The 19,915-nt window shown below is 33.9% G+C and overlaps 2 protein-coding genes across 2 annotated transcripts; one reads left to right on the forward strand and one right to left on the reverse strand.

The window, feature by feature from the left end:
• The first annotated feature begins 180 nt into the window (after nucleotides 1-180).
• Nucleotides 181-3,005, forward strand: LOC142519599 (uncharacterized). The gene is made up of 5 exons (XM_075622640.1): nucleotides 181-501; nucleotides 558-1,427; nucleotides 1,509-1,571; nucleotides 1,659-1,868; nucleotides 2,334-3,005. Exons 1-5 carry the CDS (start codon nucleotides 181-183, stop codon nucleotides 3,003-3,005), a joined length of 2,136 nt encoding a protein of 711 aa, XP_075478755.1.
• An 11,300-nt stretch (nucleotides 3,006-14,305) lies between these two features.
• On the reverse strand, nucleotides 14,306-15,106 carry LOC142519600 (uncharacterized). Its single transcript, XM_075622641.1, has one exon. The coding sequence runs from the start codon at nucleotides 15,104-15,106 to the stop codon at nucleotides 14,306-14,308; it is 801 nt and encodes a 266-aa protein (XP_075478756.1).
• Between the last annotated feature and the right edge of the window lie 4,809 nt (nucleotides 15,107-19,915).

The following is a 19,915-nucleotide window of genomic DNA, read 5'->3' on the forward strand; positions in this document are numbered from 1 at the left end:
TTTTAGTATAGATAGATTCTTAAGATTTTTAACGTGTGATGGAGATTATTAAAGATATCTCTATATATACTTGTAATATGTAGGAAATATGCATGAATAAGAATTTTCTCATTCTCAATTTCTTCATGGTATCAGAGCAGTGATCCTTACATGTTGCTCATATTTCTCTTAATTATTATTATGGCGGATGCTATTGTTGTCACTGGAGGGTCGAAGGATATTGCTGATAGTGACGTCAATATCTCTAAAAAATTGAGTTCAGTATTGTTGAATGAATTCAATTACCTTCCACGGTCGAGAGCAATTACCATTGCTCTTGGTGATAGATCAAGGTTGGGATTCATTAATGGCTCTCTGAAATCCCCTGAATCTAGTTCGCCGGAGTATGAGGCTTGGCTGTCAAAGGACCAACATGTTATGTCATGGATTCTTAACTCGATGGAGCGTGATCTTGTAGAAATCTTCAGCTATTCAGAATCTTCTTTGGACCTTTGGAATGCTGTCCGTGACATGTATGGCAACCAAAACAATTCTGCCAGGATTTTCCAAATTCACAGGGAGATTGCAAATCTTCATCAAGATGGGAAGCCATTCGTAAGTTTGCTAGGGAGTCTGAAGAGTGGAACGAATTGGAGATTTATAGACCTCCTACAGTTGACGCAGCTATTTTGCGGAAGAGAACAGAGGAGGACTGTATTTTTCAGCTATTGGCGAGTTTTAATCCTGAGTTTGAGGATCTAAGGAGTCATATTCTAATGAATACCGATTTACCTTCCTTCAAAAATATTTGCGCGACCATTTACCGTGAGGAAGTACGTCGGAAAGTCATGCCACACTCTATTAATCCCTCTCCTCCGGATGTTCGTGCGTATATTACTCGCTCATCCTCTGAAGAAAAGTCTTACAAGGGAAAACGCCCCGACCTCAAATGTCAGCATTGCCATATTACTGGTCACTCGATTAATCGTTGCTGGACACTTCACCCAGAGTTGAAGCCCAAATTCTCCAAAGATCAGAAGGGCGGAGGATATCAGAAACGAATTCCTGAACATAAGGCGCATGTGGCTACACACTCCATTAAATCTTTTTCTTCTAATCATGCTGCTTTACTTAATGATTTCGCAAATTATTTACAAGATAGGAATGGTCAGGGAGCTATCCAAGGAGGAGCTATTAATCAAGAAAAAGATCAGCCAGCCGCACTTCTTAGTCATTTTCCTGGTTTTGTGGCTGATGCAAAGTCTGACACCAACCAAGGTATTCATATTGCTTTTCTGACTGCACTCGAAATTAATAGTTTGCATGATGTATGGGTCATTGATTCTGGTGCCACAGATCACATGTCAAATAAGTTAACCCATGTTTATGACTTTCGTTCTTTTTCTACACCTTCTCTGGTATCTGTAGCGAATGGGAATAGTGCTCCTGTAAAGGGTAAGGGCAAAATTAAACTTGTTTAAGATACTATAGAGTCTGATGTTCTATTTGTTCCATCTTTTCCCTTTCAGTTGTTGTCTGTTCATAAACTGACATCTTCGCTCAATTGTGAAGTTATATTTACTCCTTACAAGGTCATCTTTTAGGACCTCGTCACCAAGAAGATGATTGGTGAAGGATTTCATTTGCATGGTCTGTACTACTTCTCTCCTAACTCTCAGGTTACCAAGGGATTCCAAGCTGTTTCCTCTCCCATTACTGAGCAATATATATGGCATCGCCGTCTCGCACATCCTTCAAATAATGTTCTTAGCAAGATAAATCGAGTCCTACCTAAAGAAAGACTTGACTTTGATATCTGTCATTTTTCTAAGTCCTCTAGGCTTCCTTTTAACTCATCATTGTCTCGTACTACTCAACCATTTGAGATTGTACATTCAGATGTTTGGGGGCCTTTTTCCTCCTCTCTAGATGGATTTAAATATTTTGTAACCTTTATTGATGATTTTTCTAGGGTTACTTGGGTGTACTTATTGAAATCAAAAGGTGAAGTTTTTGAGTTCTTTAAGGATTTTCACATGTTGGTTACGACTCAATTTTCAGCTCATATTAAAGTTCTTCGATCTGACAATGGCACAGAATATATGTCTCATAACATGACATAATATTTAATTTCTAACGGAATATTGCATCAGACTAGTTGTGTCAATACACCTCAACAAAATGGGATTGTCGAACGTAAAAATCGTGACTTGCTTGAGAAAACTCGAGCCATAATGCTTCAAATGAATGTCCCAAAATAGTTTTGGTCTCATGGAATTCTTACTGCAACCTATCTTGTGAATCGCTTACCCAGTCGAGTGCTGGATTTTAAATGTCCTCTTGAAGTATTGCAGGACAAAGCACCAAATTTGTCTCATCTCAAAGTTTTTGGATGCACTTGTTTTGTACATGTCTCAACTACTCATCGTGACAAGCTTGATCCGCGAGCTGTTAAGTGTATATTTCTTGGTTATTCTCAAGCACAAAAGGGATACAAATGTTATGACGTTCTCTCCAAGAAACTATATGTGACTAGAGATGTCCGTTTTGCTAAACAAATTCCATACTTTGTGGCCCCTAGTCAGGGGGAGAAGCTGCCCGAGCTATTTCCTTTGCCCAGCATTGATTATGGTCATCAATCTACTCAAGATCTACATCTTAGTCAAGGTACTTCAGAAAACTGTGATGATCGCTTGGATATCTCTAGTGCTCCTTCCAGGGAAGTTATTATAGAATCACCCGAGCAAGGTCTTTCCCATACACAAGGTGACCAAATATCTTCCCGACGTAATCCTCCGCGGATGCGTCACCCTCCAACAAAACTGGCAAATTATGTTGCTCACACAGTGAGGTACCTTGTCACTAATTGTATGTCATACAAACGACTATCATCTTCGCATACAGCTTTCCTTACAGCTATATCAAATGGTCTGGAGCCCAAGAATTTTCATGAAGCCAAATCCCAGGCTGTTTGGCAGAAAGCTATGCTTGAAGAATTAACTGCTCTTGCTGAGAACAAAACCTAGACTATAGTGCCTCTTCCCTCTGGAAAACATGCAGTTGGTAGTCGTTGGGTTTTTTAAAATGAAGTTCAACTCCGATGGTTCTGTTGATAGGCATAAAAGGGTGGCCCGTGTTTCAGATGGACATAAAAAATGCATTCTTGCATGGTGATCTCGAGGAAGAAGTATTTATGAAGCTTCCTCCCGGGCATCCTCAAAGTGAAAATCCAAACTTGGTATGTCAACTCCATAAATCAATTTATGGTTTTAAACAAAGTCCCCGTGCATGGCACGCAAAGCTGAGCACCGCTCTTGAAGCTCTTGGTTTTAAAAGGAGCTCAGCTGATTCATCCCTTTATGTCTTGCTTGGTTCAGTTGACACACTTGTAGTATTAATATACGTGGATGATCTCATTATTACCGGGAATAATAATGAGTCCATTGCTCAATTAAAAACGAAACTTCAGCACATATTTCCAATCAAGGATCTTGGTTCATTGAAGTACTTTCTAGGAATTGAAATGGCGGCTTCAAGCAAAGGGCTATTCCTTAACCAACGTAAATACATTTTAGACTTACTTCAAGATGCTGAAATGTTACACACCAAACCCGTTGCTACTCCTCTCGATAGCAAATTGAGGCTTGCATCTACAGAAAAAGCCCTCGACTCACCAAGCTATTATCATAAACTTGTTGGAAAGCTCATCTACTTGACTATCACGAGACCGGATATTACGTTTGTAGTTAGTCTTGTTAGTCAACATATGCATGCCCCAACCATTCAACATCTAGGCATGGTAAAACGAATCCTGCGGTATCTGAAAGGAACGATTGGTCGTGGGATAGTCATGACCGGTAATGGTCACACTAATATTATGGGATATACCGATTCTGATTGGGCTGGTAATGCACTTGATCGTCGCTCTACTACTGGTTATTGTATGTTTCTTGGTGGTAATCTGGTGTCTTGGAAAAGTAAAAAACAACTTGTGGTCGCTCGATCTAGCGCTGAGGCTGAGTATCGTGCGATGGCTTCCGCAGCATGTGAGCTTGTATGGCTTAACAGTCTTCTTATTGATCTAGGCTGTCCTAGCTCCATTCTTATGAAACTTTTTTGTGATAATCTGGCCGCTATGCACATTGCTGCTAATCCTGTGTTCCATGAAAGAACCAAACACAGTGAAGTGGACTGTCACTACATTCGTCAACAAGTCCAATCCAAATTAATTGACACTCAATATGTACATTCTAATGACCAACTAGCTGATGTGTTCACCAAAGTGTTTCCACAGGCTGTTGAGCAAGCTTGGATCCAGCTTGAGGGGGAGTATTGGAGCATATAAGAATATTCTTGTGTATTATATCTTGTGTATATATGTTATGCTAAATTAGTGGAGGTAATTAGAACTATTTTTAGTATAGGTAGATTCTTAATATTTTTAACGTGTGATGGAGATTACTAAAGATATCTCTATAAATACTTGTAATATGTAGGAAATATGCATGAATAAGAATTTTCTCATTCTCAATTTCTTCAAATATTTTATGATTTTATCTAATTATAATATTTACTTTATTTGTATGCACATGCAAGCTGCATAGATAAAGTTTTTGATTATACAATAGGTACCACGAGGCCTGCCTCTCAACGTAAGATCATGAAACTAATTAGTAAGAATACTATATATTCTAAACTGGTTCCTAGTTGATTCAACAACCTAAAATAAGGATAATCGCTTGAGCTTTAGACCATCGTATGTTATGTAAACATCATGTTTCATTGGTAAGGGCATGAAGATGTTCATTCATACAGATATGTGATCATGTGATGATGCACTAAATAATCTTCCATCGTAATTTTCAAGTGGTTATTATTTATCAAGTGGAATAATCCGTAATTATGGTTGTACATGATTAGTCATTTGACACGTGACAAAGTGGAGGCTCTACTACGTATTAGCATATACTTTGATCCATTTACCGACTTCATTGGGGTCATCAGGTGGCGATGTTGGGTATAATTTTGAAATACGTAGGAGTCAATGTATTGCAGACATGTGATTTATCGTTCACCTATGAGTGAAGATATCCTATGTGATATGATGAGCTAGTAATGCAAAGAATATCTGGCCAAGTAAGACATGTGTACTTTGGAATGATGTTTCTTCATTTGCACATAACATGTCATTATTATTACTCAAATATGCATCACTTCATTATTGAATTCATATGCAACTTTCGATATACCAATTGTTGCAGATTCGATCGGAATATGAGTTGAAGATATCATACTATACGTTAACTATAACTTAAGGTTCTTGCAGATACTGTCAGTGATATCTTGAAGATCATGTGAAGATGCTAGTAGATGCTCTTACCATGATCCGATGGGTATGACTCGAGTTTTGACGTTTTTGATCAAGTGATTGATGAAAAGAATGTGGTTAATTAGGGTAACCCAAATAAAAACAAATGTTGTTCTGAATCACAAGAATTTGTATCCGAGATAGCTTTCTCAATTGTATGAATTTATGTTATTTAAATCGTATTGAACGAATTGTTTGTAACCGCATAAGAAATCCAAAATTGCAGCCCTTAAAATTTTTTGAAAAAAAAAAAAGCAAAATTCTACGCACGCGTACAGCAGCTCCCCGCAGGCAGACACAACAAATCTGGGAAGCGGTGACTGTCATGATATGTTTTAAATTAAAAACATTAAAAATAGGGCAGCGTGATGCCCCTAAGAAACGATGCTGCCAGCCGGCGACTGTCCATAAATTTTGGGCAGCGAGTATGGCAAAAGAGAGGCACACCAGATGGTCTTGGATAGTCCCTGGCCCATGGGCTCAATAAATTGGGCCTGAGTGCGATTTTATGATTTTTTTCAAAAATTATAGATCAAAGTTGATGTTTTATTAAAATTGAATAATTTTGTCTTTGAAAAATATTTTAAATAAAATCAAGGGGTTTTCTTATAAAAATAAATAATTAAAAATCTAATTTTTATTATTTACAATAAAATATATTTTAAAATAAATTTAATAATTAATAAATTGAATAAATAAATAAAGATGTTTATTTACTTTTTATAAATTAATTAAATAAGGCTTATCAAATCAATTATAAATTAATTAGTCTATGAACTTTTGTCTTATCACAAAAATTTTATGAGATCGTCTCACCGATCAATTTTGTGAGAAAGATCTTTGGACCGACCTAATTTATGAAAAATATTATTTTTATGTAAAAGATATTAATTTTATATATAAATATGAATCAAATTAATTCGTCTCACGAATATAAATTCGTTAATTAATTTTGCGTTAATTAGCGTAGTTAGATAAGATATGATGCCTATACTTTTTCGCACATGTAGATTGTTGATAGCGAATATCATATAGTATATATGTAGTGTTTCTCCAGATGAAATCAACAAAGTTAGATGACAAACTATGATAAATTTTCAAATTTTATATTATACAACAAAATTTATAAAACAACAAATATATATCTAATTTGTTTCTTGAAACTTTATATAAATCATGCAATGGTTAAACAATTTTTGGGATATTTTCGCATAAAAATTACAAATATCCAATTATTTATTGATATAAATGCAATCAATCTCCGCCGCACAAATCTATGCGGCTACAAAGAAAGATTGAGATCCAACTCTTCACCGTCGTTTTCGTCATAATCTTTAGTCTTCGAAGAAGGACCTGGTTTTCGGGCCTCCTTGTATTCATTGGCCGGTGCAGCCCGCGGCGGCGTAAAATCTTCAAACCGAAACGTCGGATTCCAAGCAGAAGCGGCGGCGGGGAGGCGGCCTTCTCATTGTCTGATTTCTTGTGGTGCGATTGGCTGTTACCCATCGCCAGGCGTTCCTTTAGTTCTCGGCTGCTTTTAAGTAAAGCAAAGAATTTCTCCATCTCCTCCTCTTCATTTTCTTCTTCATCCGCATGATCTGTTATAATGTTATTGATATTTTCTTCCATTTTCCTTTTCTTCTTGTCTCCTTGATCCATCGATGGAAGAAGAAGAAGATAAAAGAGATCTGGGTACGACTCTCCTATGGATAAAGCTCGATTTGTTGCGCACTGCACAAATACTTAAATACTTAAAAAAAATAATTTTTTTATAAATTAAATTGGAAAAAAATATATATTTTATAAAACTAATTCTTGAAATAATATCACAATAATTTTTGTTTGGTGAATTAAGTAGCCAACAAAATCAAATTTAGATGATAAAACTCTATCTAACGTGTGTGGATAAATAATAAAATAAGGCGGTTTAGTAAATTCAATAATGGCATATCAAATATATTACAATTATCAATTGAGACATTTTTACTCAATAATATATATATTAAAGATAACCAATAACCAATTAGTACGTATGTCGATCGTGTGATGTTAATGCGTATATTTTACTTATTTGGATTATTTTAAATTTAATAGTATGTAATACATACAATCAATTAGAATATATATATATATTATATTAGCCAAAGAAATAACATAGAAAATTTAAATACTAATAAATAACATAGAAAATTTAAATACTAATACTTTTGAAGAAGAAAAACAATTAAGAAAATATAAAAAGTTCTTAAAAAAGTTGTTGTGGAAAATAAATATTTTTGACGAAAAATAATATTATTTATGAATATGATAAAAAAAGAAGCTTTATAAAAACTAATATGATTTTTGTTTTGAAAATGAATTACTGATATAATATTCGTAAAATAAGTATTAATTTTTTTTCTTGGAAGCAATAAATATTAATTATAACATGACAATTTTTTCTTGCTATTTACGGCATTGTCGTTTAGTGTGCCAACCGACTTCATTGGATGGTGTGCACGAGTCAATATAAAAAACACATATATCAACTATCTATATTTATTTATTTATTTATTACATATTAAATAAGAAGAGTTTAAACTAGACAATTTCTAAATATACTAGTATTTAGTGACATGTGATGTGTTATATTAATTTTTTTGTTTGACGATTTTATGTAAAAATATATTATTTTAAGAGGATATGATAATCATAAATTGATGATTATATAAGATTTATTAAATAATTTGAACTTCAGATAATTTATAGATAAGTTGGAGAATCAATCGGAAAAGGCAAAAACTTGTATGAGATGGTCTCACGGATCGTATTTTGTGAGACAAATATCTTATTTGGATCATCCATGAAAAATTATTACTTTTTATGCTAAGCGTATTACTTTTTATTGTAAATATCGGTAGGGTTGACTCGTCTTATAGATAAAGATTCGTGAGACCGTCTCACAAAAGACCTGCTCTAAAAAAAAATATAAATATGTAAAAAAAAATTACTAATAAACTCACAATAACAAAGTTAACTAACAAATATTACGACATTATAAAACTGTAAAGAAATTTTGGTGTCGACATACACTAATATTCAAACTTTGAAAGTTAAAAAAATAAATTAACAATAAAATTCTCTCACAAATCTCTCTTAATCACTCTCCCAAAAAAAATAGTTAGATTATACTTTACCTATTATCAAGGATTCAAATTGTGATGAAATTCAAATTTAAACAAGATATCAAATTTGAGACTTAATTATAACAAAGTTTTCCTCAAACATGAAAAATATAAATGATCACTCAATATTAATTCAAAAGACATGAATATTCAAATCTATCTATCTATACATCTATACATATTATAAAAGTGTGAACCAATGTTAAAGTTTTTCATTGTGTACTGTCAAATTTGTTCTTATTTTGTATACACTTGAATAATTTAATAAAGATATTTTTGTAAAATCAATTATTATGACAAGATCAAAATTTGCAAGCTACGTGTTTGTTGAATAAGAATCCAATTTGATCGAAATATCGAAAATACTTTAGTTTTTATTATTACAGATAAAGTGAACATATTTTTTCCTACAAAAATCTTCTTAAAAATCATATAATATATGTAAAAGTTGTAAAAGAATTATGTAATCGAAAAAAGGTCATTTATATATCATATTATTATCTCTCCTCTTGCTCTCTCCCGTTCAAATTGTGATGCAAATTATAAAACCTTTGCCGCTAGTTCTTGACGTCGGTTTGCCGCCGTACGTCATCAAAACTTAGAAATAAATACATATTCGAAAAGATCTTGTCATAATCTTTCTATTGATACCGATATTGAGGGGTATTTCGCAACTTTGTCGTCGACCTTTTTTTTCTTCTGATCGTTCTTCCGCCGTCATCCGCCGCACTGGGCCTCCGCCATTGCTAGGACTTGATTTTTCAAGGCATTTGGAGTTCGAAATCTTGCCCTACCTCGAGTTTCATAGGCAGCCGATGAATGAGTTTTTAGCCTCTCAATTTAGCTTGAATTTTTGTACTAATATTTGATATTTGTTATATCTTTGGATGTAGGTACAAACGTTGCCTCGATTCGAAATATCAACGGAAATTTTAGCACCTGTTTGTAGACTTTACAAAATTTTTGTTTATTAATCTTCTTCCTCAAATTCGAATAGGTATTGATAAAAAGCTATATTTATTTAATCTTTTTTGCATCTTTGATAATATATTGAAATAAAAGTTGTGACTAATTTTGTTTCTTAATAGTAAGTTATTTGAACCAACCAATCCATCAATTGAAAATAGACTAACTAAGATACATCATTTGAAGATTCAAATTTGTAGTATTTAATTGAAATAATATATATCCAAATTTGATTCCTAACAAGTTGTTTGGTTTTTTCAAAATTGCAGACCTATTGACATTTAATAGGTGTTGCACTTTTGAAAAAAATATTCAAATTTGGCAATAGATAAAAAATGTCATTACATTAACAATGTTGTGAATTCTAGAAGGAAAAAAAAAAGGATTAAACGAATGTGAATCCATCACATCTACAAAATTAAAAAAGAAAAATACAGTTTGGTTACTGAAAGCTTTGATTCATGAAGGTAAAACAAACTTTAATTTCATACACATTTATGAAGTATCGGGAAACTATATTTTTTATTATTATTATCATATTTTTACTTTTTTTAGGTCAGTCACTTGTTGATATGAATAAATTGAAACTTATGAATATATGTCGCTACTGTGAAGCAAGAAAGTTTGAATTTGAATCTCCAACATTTTGCTATGACAATGGTAAATTAAGTTGGCAAACACTGTAATGTGGTGTGAATTGATAGATTTGTTAAGTGGAAATCAATATAATAAAGTTGTTGATTTTTGGAAAAAAATTAAACTTTATAATAGCCTATTTTCTTTTACTTTGTTTGGAGTTAAGATAGACAAAGAACTTATTTCCTTAAATCATGGAATTTACACGTTTCAAGAATTAAGCCAAATATTCCACACTCTTCCACCTATGGCGCCCGATGAGGCAGATCCATCTCATTTCCAATTGTATTTTTGGGATACAAGTAATGAGTTAAATGATAGAATGAATGGGATGGGAAATGCTGATATCGATGAAGACACAATGAGATTATTAATGAAAGTTCTGAAAAGAAACTCTTACGCTCAATTATTAAGCAGAATAAATGATTCATCGTCTCTTGAGGAAATTAGGCTACATATTTTTAAAAAAGCTGTTGTGGATCAACGATGTTACAATACGCCTACAGCTGATCAAGTTGCTGCCATTTGGATCGAAAGCAATAATGCTAATATATCATATAATAGAGACATCGTAATTCATGAATGCAATGGACATAGTCATAGAGAACTAAACATTATTATGGTTGTTATGATCTTTTATAATATCCGCTTCTTTTTCCGAATGAATAGAATGATTGGCATCAAAATATTCTCAAATACAAGTCCAGGGAAGCTACTAATCAAATTCAAAATAATATTTAATCGAACTTTTCTTCTATTGAAAATATCATTCAAGATGAACATCATGGCACATGTTTCTGACTTTTTTCTTTTCAATCTATATATATTTAAAGAAACAGATTCGTAACTTTTACAAATTTTTCACTTATATGATAGATGAAATAATTGAATCCACATGTACACCAAATAGATAAGAATATATATTTCTTCTCAAAATGGACATGTCAATTAAGATAAAAAACGGAACGTTAGCATTTGTAATCGAAGCTATTCAAAATTAAAGCACAAATTTCAACAACGAAAGCATCGTAAACAAAAATAGATCAGAAGATTTCGAACAACAAGAAATTAAAAAGAAAAGATGATGTCCAACAAATGTATCGATCATTAACGATATTGGCATACAAGTAATAGAATATGACGACAATAAAAGAATGATGATTAAGGATGATGAAATTATCACTACTCTTGCAATGAAAGATTTTCAGCATAAAAAAATACATAAAAAGAGAGGTCATCAAACAAAAGAATCATCAAAGAATAAAAATATGAAAATACAAATGATTGACGGCGATAACATCACAAAATTTTTTTATTGAAGATTATGATAATATTGCTTCATTCACATAGAAGAAAAGACGAATGACAAAAAAGAAAATCGTGAAAGAGAGAAAAGTCCAAAAAATAAAGGAAGAAAATATTGACACAATTATTTGATTTAAGGTTTAGAATGCATTATCTACGTTATATTTTTATTTTTCTTAAATCAATAATGGTAAAATAATGTGCTCAAAACTATGAATTATATTTTTTCTTTATCTCATATTTATTTTAATAATTTTGTTATGACATCAATTCTATGTTATATTTTTTGGATTGATTATTAATATATTTTGCAATAATTATAAATTCAATTAGATTTGAAATACACAATAATTTTTGAACAAATAAAGTTTTCACGTTATAATACATGTTGTATAAATTATATTACATTGAATTTTACTGTTTGATTAAATAAAATAGCATGAAAATCATTAATTAGTTGCAAACTAATAATCTCTCCTCAACTCATTTCTTTAACTAACATTTATCAACAACAGAATTGTATTTTCGGTGCGTTGCAGTGTCTTTTCCTAGTATATATAAAAAGTCGTAAAAGCACTCTTACATGAATTAAATTTGTAAATGAAATTTGGAAAAAAAAACAAATACCTCAGCTGCCCCTAAGAGGGTTTTTACCACCCCCTTCCATCCCACATCTACCAGCTGACAGAATGGGTTGAGTTTGTAAGGTGGTCTATGCTGTCCCGCTCTACCAAATAGAAAAGTTGAGTGTCGGAAATTTTTCAACCCATCAAAACGACGGATGTGAGTCAGTTTGTCTTATATAACTAAAACCCGCTAAGCTGACATGTGATATCAAATAAGCAGGTTCGGTTTATAATTTCTCAATCCATACAAATGACGGATTGCGAACAGCATATGACATCACATTAATCACAGTTAATAGCACTTATCTTCATGATTAAATTCGAGGATTTCAAAAATCGAAATCTTAAACCTTCAAGGGAGTCAACAAAAAACATTTAATGGATATAAATACGAGTAGTTGCATTTACTCATGCACAGTCTTCCAATACCATTTAATCCTCATAACAGCACATTTCCATTTCCCACTCACATCACATCGTGAGTATCAAAAAAGCTGTGACATGCATCCTACAGTACAGGACAAATTCGATCAGACAGTATAAAAATGGCGGCATCTGCAATAAGAAACCATAGTACTTGTAGTAGCAGAAGAAGAAGAAGAAGATTAATAGGGAGAACAGAGAAAAGTACAGCAATATGGAGTTGGATTTTGCTAGGGTGTTCCTCATTGCCACTGTGTTTCTTGGTGTTCTCTCGATGGATGTGAAAGGAGCAAGAACTCTGAAGACATTTGGAAGTTCCACTGGATCTTTTCCGGGTTTCGGTGGATCCTTGCCCAACCCGGGTTTCGGTGGTTCTTTTCCGAACCCGGGTTTCGGTGGATCTTTTCCCAGCCCGATCCCGGGGTTTGGGTCGCCGACCTTTTGCCCGTTTCCGGGACTTTGGTGCGCTCCAGTCCAGCCCAACCCGCCGACTGACGTTGCCAATGCTGCTGGTGGGACTGGTTCTCCATGATAAGGGTTGCCGCTGGCCTGGGGCCGTCCGTCTCGTCTTTGATTAAGTACTTAGTATCGTTGGTTTTGAAATTAATTAAAAAAATGAGTTCTATTTGCTTCTCCGCTCGATGTTTGGGTTGGGTGCCTATGCTTATTTAGTTTTTTCTATGGTTGAAAGAAATGGTATTTATATGTTGGCTTCAGCTTGAAACTTCTCTAAAACGCTTCATTTTAGCCCAAAGCGGTCAAATATATATAAATTGATTATATTAAGCGTTATTGAATACATTTCAGATTATTTTAAAAGAACTGAAAGTGAAGAATAAGAAGGGGAAACACAGATTAGGTTATTTTTATCAATAAGTGAGATTAGAAATGTATAATCGTGTTTAACAACGATTAAGTGAGATTTTTTTAAGAGCGAGATTGATGAACAAGAAGAATAGAAACATGAATTAGAAATTTCAATAGCAAGTAATATTAGAAAAATGCAATAGTACTTGTTGCAAATCACTAAAATTATAGTTTCGATTACAAACGTTTTAAAAGTTTTACTCTTAAGCTCTATTAAGCTCTCTTGAGTTTTGAAAAACTTGAAACTTGGTTCTTATGATTCGATGCGCTTCGCACGTTTTAGAACTTTTTATAAATATGTGTAATGTTTTTTTAAAATGTGCAATACTCATTCAGTTTGCTTTTTTTTTTTCTTTAATGTGTAACTCACAAGTATGTAATATATATATAATATTTTGTTCTAAAGAAATGTATAAAATCCAAGAAATTAACCCACGTCTTAGATGGCTAAAAATATTCTTTTAAAAACAGATCTCTTATGAAATACTCTCATGAATCTTTTTCTATGAGATTAATTTATCTGATTTATATTTGAAGTGAAAATTATTATTTTTGATATAAAATATAATAATTTTTCATGAGTCGATCGAGTAAGAAACTCGTTTCACAAATTGACTCACAGAATAGTTTCATACGATTTTTTTGTGTTATTTATGATAAGGCAAGGCTCCTTAGATATGTCAAACAGACCGGCTTGACCCACTTTAGCACGATATCAAGCGGCGATGAACAGACCGGTCCATCATTGGGCTAGTTGGAAAAACTTTAATTCAATCCATCCCACCACGAGTTGCGGTTAGACCCGCTAACCAATAAAAAATTAGGAATTTGTTTTAAAATAAACTATTAATTCCTAAAATCTAATATTTATATTCTAAATAAAAAAAGCTCAAATATTTAATGAAATTGACTGTTCATATCACAAAAAATAAAAGTAAGCATATATTTTTTTTAAGAGAAAAAATATATTATTAGGAATCAGTCAAATTACAATCTTCATTCAACACTTCTAAAATAAAATCTGGAGGAGAATTCCAGATTGAAGGACGAGCATGAAAGCAAGATTCCCTAGCAAGAATGTGGGCAACCTTGTTTGCTTGTCTACGAGTGAAACAGACCCTGAATGATGTTCTTTGACGAAGTAATTCACGACACTCTGAGATAATCGCTCCAAACTCTGAGTCGTCGTCTCTTGCTGAATTCAGTGCTTCAGTAACTCCTTTGGCATCGGACTCGAAAATTACCTCCTGGATGTTCATTTCCATGATCCAGCTAAGGGCTTCCTTGATCGCCATAGCCTCTGCCTCTTTTACGAGAGCTCTGCCAGGGAAGGCATTTGTTCTAGCTGAAATAAAAATCCCGTCGAAATCTCGAAGAACCATACCAACCCCAAATAACCCCGATCCATTTTGTGCCGATGCATCCACATTGCATTTGAGTGTTGGAGCTTGTGGTTTTAGCCAGGAAAATCTCTCTTCTTCTTGATGGGTTATTCCCTCTGAATTTGTTGCGATGTTACGCACCCCTCTCCAATCTGTCAAGAATTGAATGGCTGAGCTAACAATTGAATCAGCTGGTCTAACAATTCTGTTCCAAAGTTTCTCATTCCGAGCCCGCCATATGCCCCATAGTGCCATAGCTATGTTTTCGAGGGAAGCCACATCTACCTGCTGGAACATTTTGAAAAGCCACTGGATGAATCCTTCAACTTCATTGGACTTTGAGACCACTAAGCTCCAGATACCAAGTTCTTCCCAGCAAGCTTTTGCCATTGGGCAGAAAATAAATTGATGCCACGAGTTCTCCCAATCGCTCCCACATGTTGCACACGAGATAGGTACCAGGATATGTTTCTTTTGAAGATTGCCTCTATTAGTGGAATTTTTAGGCTCCAAAGTTTCTGCCAATCCCCAAGGTCCGTAGGAGCGTCGCCATCGATTAGCAGTTCTTGTGCTATTTTGTAACCTGATCGAACTTGGTATTTCCCATTGCTGCTATAGTGCCAAATGAGTTGATCGCCTCCTATGTTTGTGTGTACATGGATATTCAGGATTTCATGTACATCATATATTTAATATATTAAAAAATAACAAATATATTAATCTATTTTTTTAATTAAAAATGAGTAATAATCATCTTTAAATTTAGATTTTTTTTAAAAAATATTACATCTTTTGAAAATTTCCACATCAATAACAAAAACTAGTCTTTACATATTATTTACTTCTCAAATAATTTATTACTTTAAATTTTTTTTATTACTTTTTTAGTTTTAGAATTATTAGAGAAGAAATCTCACTTAGCTTAATTAAACATATAAACTTACTATATATAAATAATACACGATTACAAATTTCACACAACCACCTAATAATTAACTCAAACGAGAAAATAAGTATTTAATAATCAATAAATAAATTTATTTTTAAAATAATGATAACCATCCCGACCCAACCCACTCTAACTCATGAACCAAACTCGTTAACTCGTTTTGACCCATTTTCAAATGGCTTGTTAACTTAACCGTTTTTTTTACCCATCTTCAACTGTTGAAGATTGGCGGGTCGTCCCATCATGAGTTGACCCATTTGACATATGTACTATAAAATTTCCCATCAAATATACATATGGCTTTGTATGATTTTTTAGGATTTCTTGTGAGACCACGAATTTTTATTTGTGAGACGGGTCAATCCTACCGATATTTACAATAAAAAGTAATACTCTTAGCATAAAAAGTAATATTTTTTCATGGATGACCCAGTTTTAAGAGATCCGTCTCACAAAATACGACCCCGTGAGACCGTCTCACACAAGTTTTTGCCAATTTTTTAAGCAATCTCCTTTTTTAAAATAGCGTATTACATACTAGAATTTTCCTTTTTGGATATAAAAATCCAAGAAATTAACTTACCAAATGCCATTCCATGTCTCAGCCATTATTTATAATCAAATTAATTGGTAATTTGGTATTATATATGGAAACTTGTCAAAAAATCCCTATTTCCATTCTCAACTTTCTCTCTACTCTTTTCCCCACTAAAACTTTGTTTCAAATAATTGATTTTTCATTTGTAAATAATGGCCCATCATGCTTCCGTAAAATAAATTAAATCTTTTACCTCTTTGACCGGAGTACCACCGGGTTATATCCACCGTATTTTACAGACTGCTCCTCACAGCCCAACCACGCGATCGCAACCGATGGTTACCGACGTAGATTCCTTCAGCAGCACTTGGCACAACCCTAATTCGTTTCCTACCTTAGGGTGTACAATAAAAGAAAATTTTGAAAATAATACATGAGAGGGGCTAAGAGCAAAGATCTCTTTATTCAAACACCAACATTTTATTAATACATAGTAACCTCCTGTAGAGAAGGATAAACTTGTTTAGCTACTCACAGTAGCTGAACTCACTACACACACACTTGAAAGAAAATTATTACAAATGATTTTGAAGAAAAATGAAGAGGTTGATCGATGCCTTCATCTTCCTTCTGCTTCTTTATTTATAGAAGGCTCCTTCGGATTTGAAACTAGGACTTCAAATCTTCATAAGCCTTTACAGCTTACTTGGGGACCATATAGTGGTTGAGTGGTCCTTTCCTGCAATGTCTTTTTCTAGATTATTAATCTAGACATCAACTTTTCACATTCTTTTATTTCACCGCACTGTCAGTAGGAATGCGTTTGAAAAAGATCAGCTGTAATTTCGTCACCTTTTTCTTGGAACATTTGAGCTAATGATCTAAGAGCTTTTAGCTCCTTCCTTTCATACTTGAGTTTTCTTTTTAAAACCTTCAGATATATAAAATACATTTTCTGTAGATTTTCTTTCTTGGTGTGTTTCACTGGTTCCAATCTGTCCTTATTTATAGATGAAAATTTCGAGACCAGTTATCTTGCTTTTATTCATTGGATTTTTAAAGATATAGTATCCAATGTCCTTTTGTCTTTTACCACTCATTATTAGTGGTTTTAGTGTCATTTACCACCTATTATTGGTGGTCCTTGTCCTTCCACTCACATGGTGGGTTTTTCTTTTTGCTAGTGGGCTAGTAACATGTCCACATGTAACTTTGTCGAGGAATCTTTGGCTTTTGGTGTCCTCGAGGAAAACGTGAATGTGGTCCATCCCCACTTGTGCTTGTGTCGGTAAAGTGTTTCCGATCAGATCTCGGTTTGAATCCTTTACCGAATTCAGGTTCTTTTTGGTTTTGGCATTCTGGACAGATGTTTTCAGACCATCTTCCTACATGTGCCATGTTACAGAATTTCCGACGAGTTTCTTTACTTGCCGGCATCTTGCTGTTCCACAAAAGATTTCTCTTTTTCTCGAATAAATCTTCTGCAAAACTTGTTTTTCCTATCATGGTGTTTAACAGGAATGATCCGTTCACTGAATGATTATAAAATTTGAATGGAAACTTGACTTTGTCCATCTCAGTGAGACAGACCCATAGACCCCAAGCTCTTCTGGTAGAAATATCATCTTCAGTAATTGAAGCAACTAGGGGTGTTTCTTCTGTCAGAGGGTCTTTGATAAATTTCTGAATGTTTATATCTGGCCTCCTTAGCTTGATGAAATGAAAGGCTTCATGTGTACCTTTCCCTGCTAGTTCTGGTGCTGCACTGAAAAAGTATAGCTCCAAAACATCTCATCTAGACAAATAATCATTATTCGCCCAAGTTTCATGAACAGTTTCCTGGATCCATTTTGGTAGTTCTGAAATTTCCGGAAAGCTTGGTGATGTAGTATAAACTGAGGCAAGAGCCCCGAATTCATACCATGCCTTGACCTCCTTTGGATATGAATTTGATTTCATCCATACCCTGGGATATTTTCCTGAAACATCAACCCTGTTGGTAACTTGGTTAATTCCACTTCTCGTTTTCAATTTCTCTCAGTTCTGCTGATAAACTTGAAATGGAGAAATTGTTGCTTCGTTAGTACCAACCTTAGATTTGCCTTTGTCAATACGAGGCCTAAAGTTGATCTCTCCCTCTTCAATCCCTGAGGTGAAGGGTTGACTTGAAGACTCAAGATAAGGATCAGGAGTCTCAATTTTTGTTTCAGCCGACTCATCTGGTGATGATCCCGACTTAACACTTTTGCAAGGGGTATTTGAATCCCCCGCTACAGGTATAGAGTCCTGTACTCGAAAACTCTCCATTTGGGAAACCAATGGCTTCTCAATACCTTGGAGGATAGACCTTTGCATTACAAACCATAGCTGAGTATACGCCTGTAAACATCCTATAATTCGATCAGAGACAACTCTCTTATCGGCTTGTTGTAGTCTTCCCGCAACTTCTGCATTTACGACTAGCATGTTAAACTCGTTTTGAAGCATTTCAAGGTGTTCCCTCAAATGCCTCTACATCTTGATAATAACATCAATGTCAATGCTGTCCATCTCTTGTTAAAAAATCTGCAAGAATATTTTCATGAGATTTTATTATCACAATATCAAAAATATAATTCTGACATAGTGCTTGCCATCTTAATAATCTGGCTTTCTCAGGTTTAGACTCAATTCTATTCCTTAAGAAAGCTTTTACATGTGTGTTATCAACTTTCAAAGTAAATTTCTTTGCAAGTAAAAATAATGGCCATTTTTCTAAAGCCCTTTTTACTGCATAAAATTCCTTCTCGTTGATATGCCATCTTATGGCTTCTGCATCGGAGAATAAACCGCTACAATATCTGCATGGTTGTTCTCCATATGGTGTGAGCTTTGTTAACACTGCAGCCCACCAATGATCACTGGCATCGGTATACAATACCAGATCATCTTCATCTTGAGGAATTGCCATTTTTGGAAGATCCTTACAAATCTTCTTTAACTGGGCAAGTCCTTCTGTGAGTTCTCATGTCCATATAAATCTTGCATATTTTTTCAATAATGGACTGAACACTTTCTTGTGTTTTGCTAGGTTTTTAATATACATCCCAGCAAAATTAACAACTCATAGAAAACTTTGAAGTTGTTTCTTGTCTTTGAGACTTTCTGGAAAATTCTGCACCTTTTCGACTATGTGGTCTTGCAAAATTATTCCTGACTCATCGATTTCAATTCCGAGGAATTCAATCTTTCTTGTTGCAACGACTGCTTTCTTTTCAGATAAAACCAGTCATTCTTTCTTACAAACATTAGAGAAAATCTCCAAATGCTTAACATGTTCATTCATATCTTTAGATGCTATTAAAACATCGTCAATGTAAACAAACATAAACTTAAAATAATCTTTAAAAAGATTATCCATCTTTCTTTGAAATATCTGGGGTGAATTAGCCAATCTCATTGGTAATACCTCCCAAATATAATGTCCTTGAGGTGTGGAGAAAGCTGTGAATTTCTTGCTTTCTTCCTGCATCCGAATTTGATATAATCCGGACTTGCAATCAAACTTAGAGAATATCTTGGCGTTGCATATGCAACTAATCAAGTGTTCTCTACTAGGTATAAAATACCGATCAAACTCCAGAATTTTATTAATTTCTTGATAATTAATAACCAATCTGGGTTTTCCTCGTTTTATCTCACCATGGTTTCTTACCAGGAAACCTGGACTGCT

The sequence above is a fragment of the Primulina tabacum genome, chromosome 11, assembly GCF_025594145.1.
Source record: "Primulina tabacum isolate GXHZ01 chromosome 11, ASM2559414v2, whole genome shotgun sequence".
Lineage (NCBI taxonomy): Eukaryota > Viridiplantae > Streptophyta > Magnoliopsida > Lamiales > Gesneriaceae > Primulina > Primulina tabacum.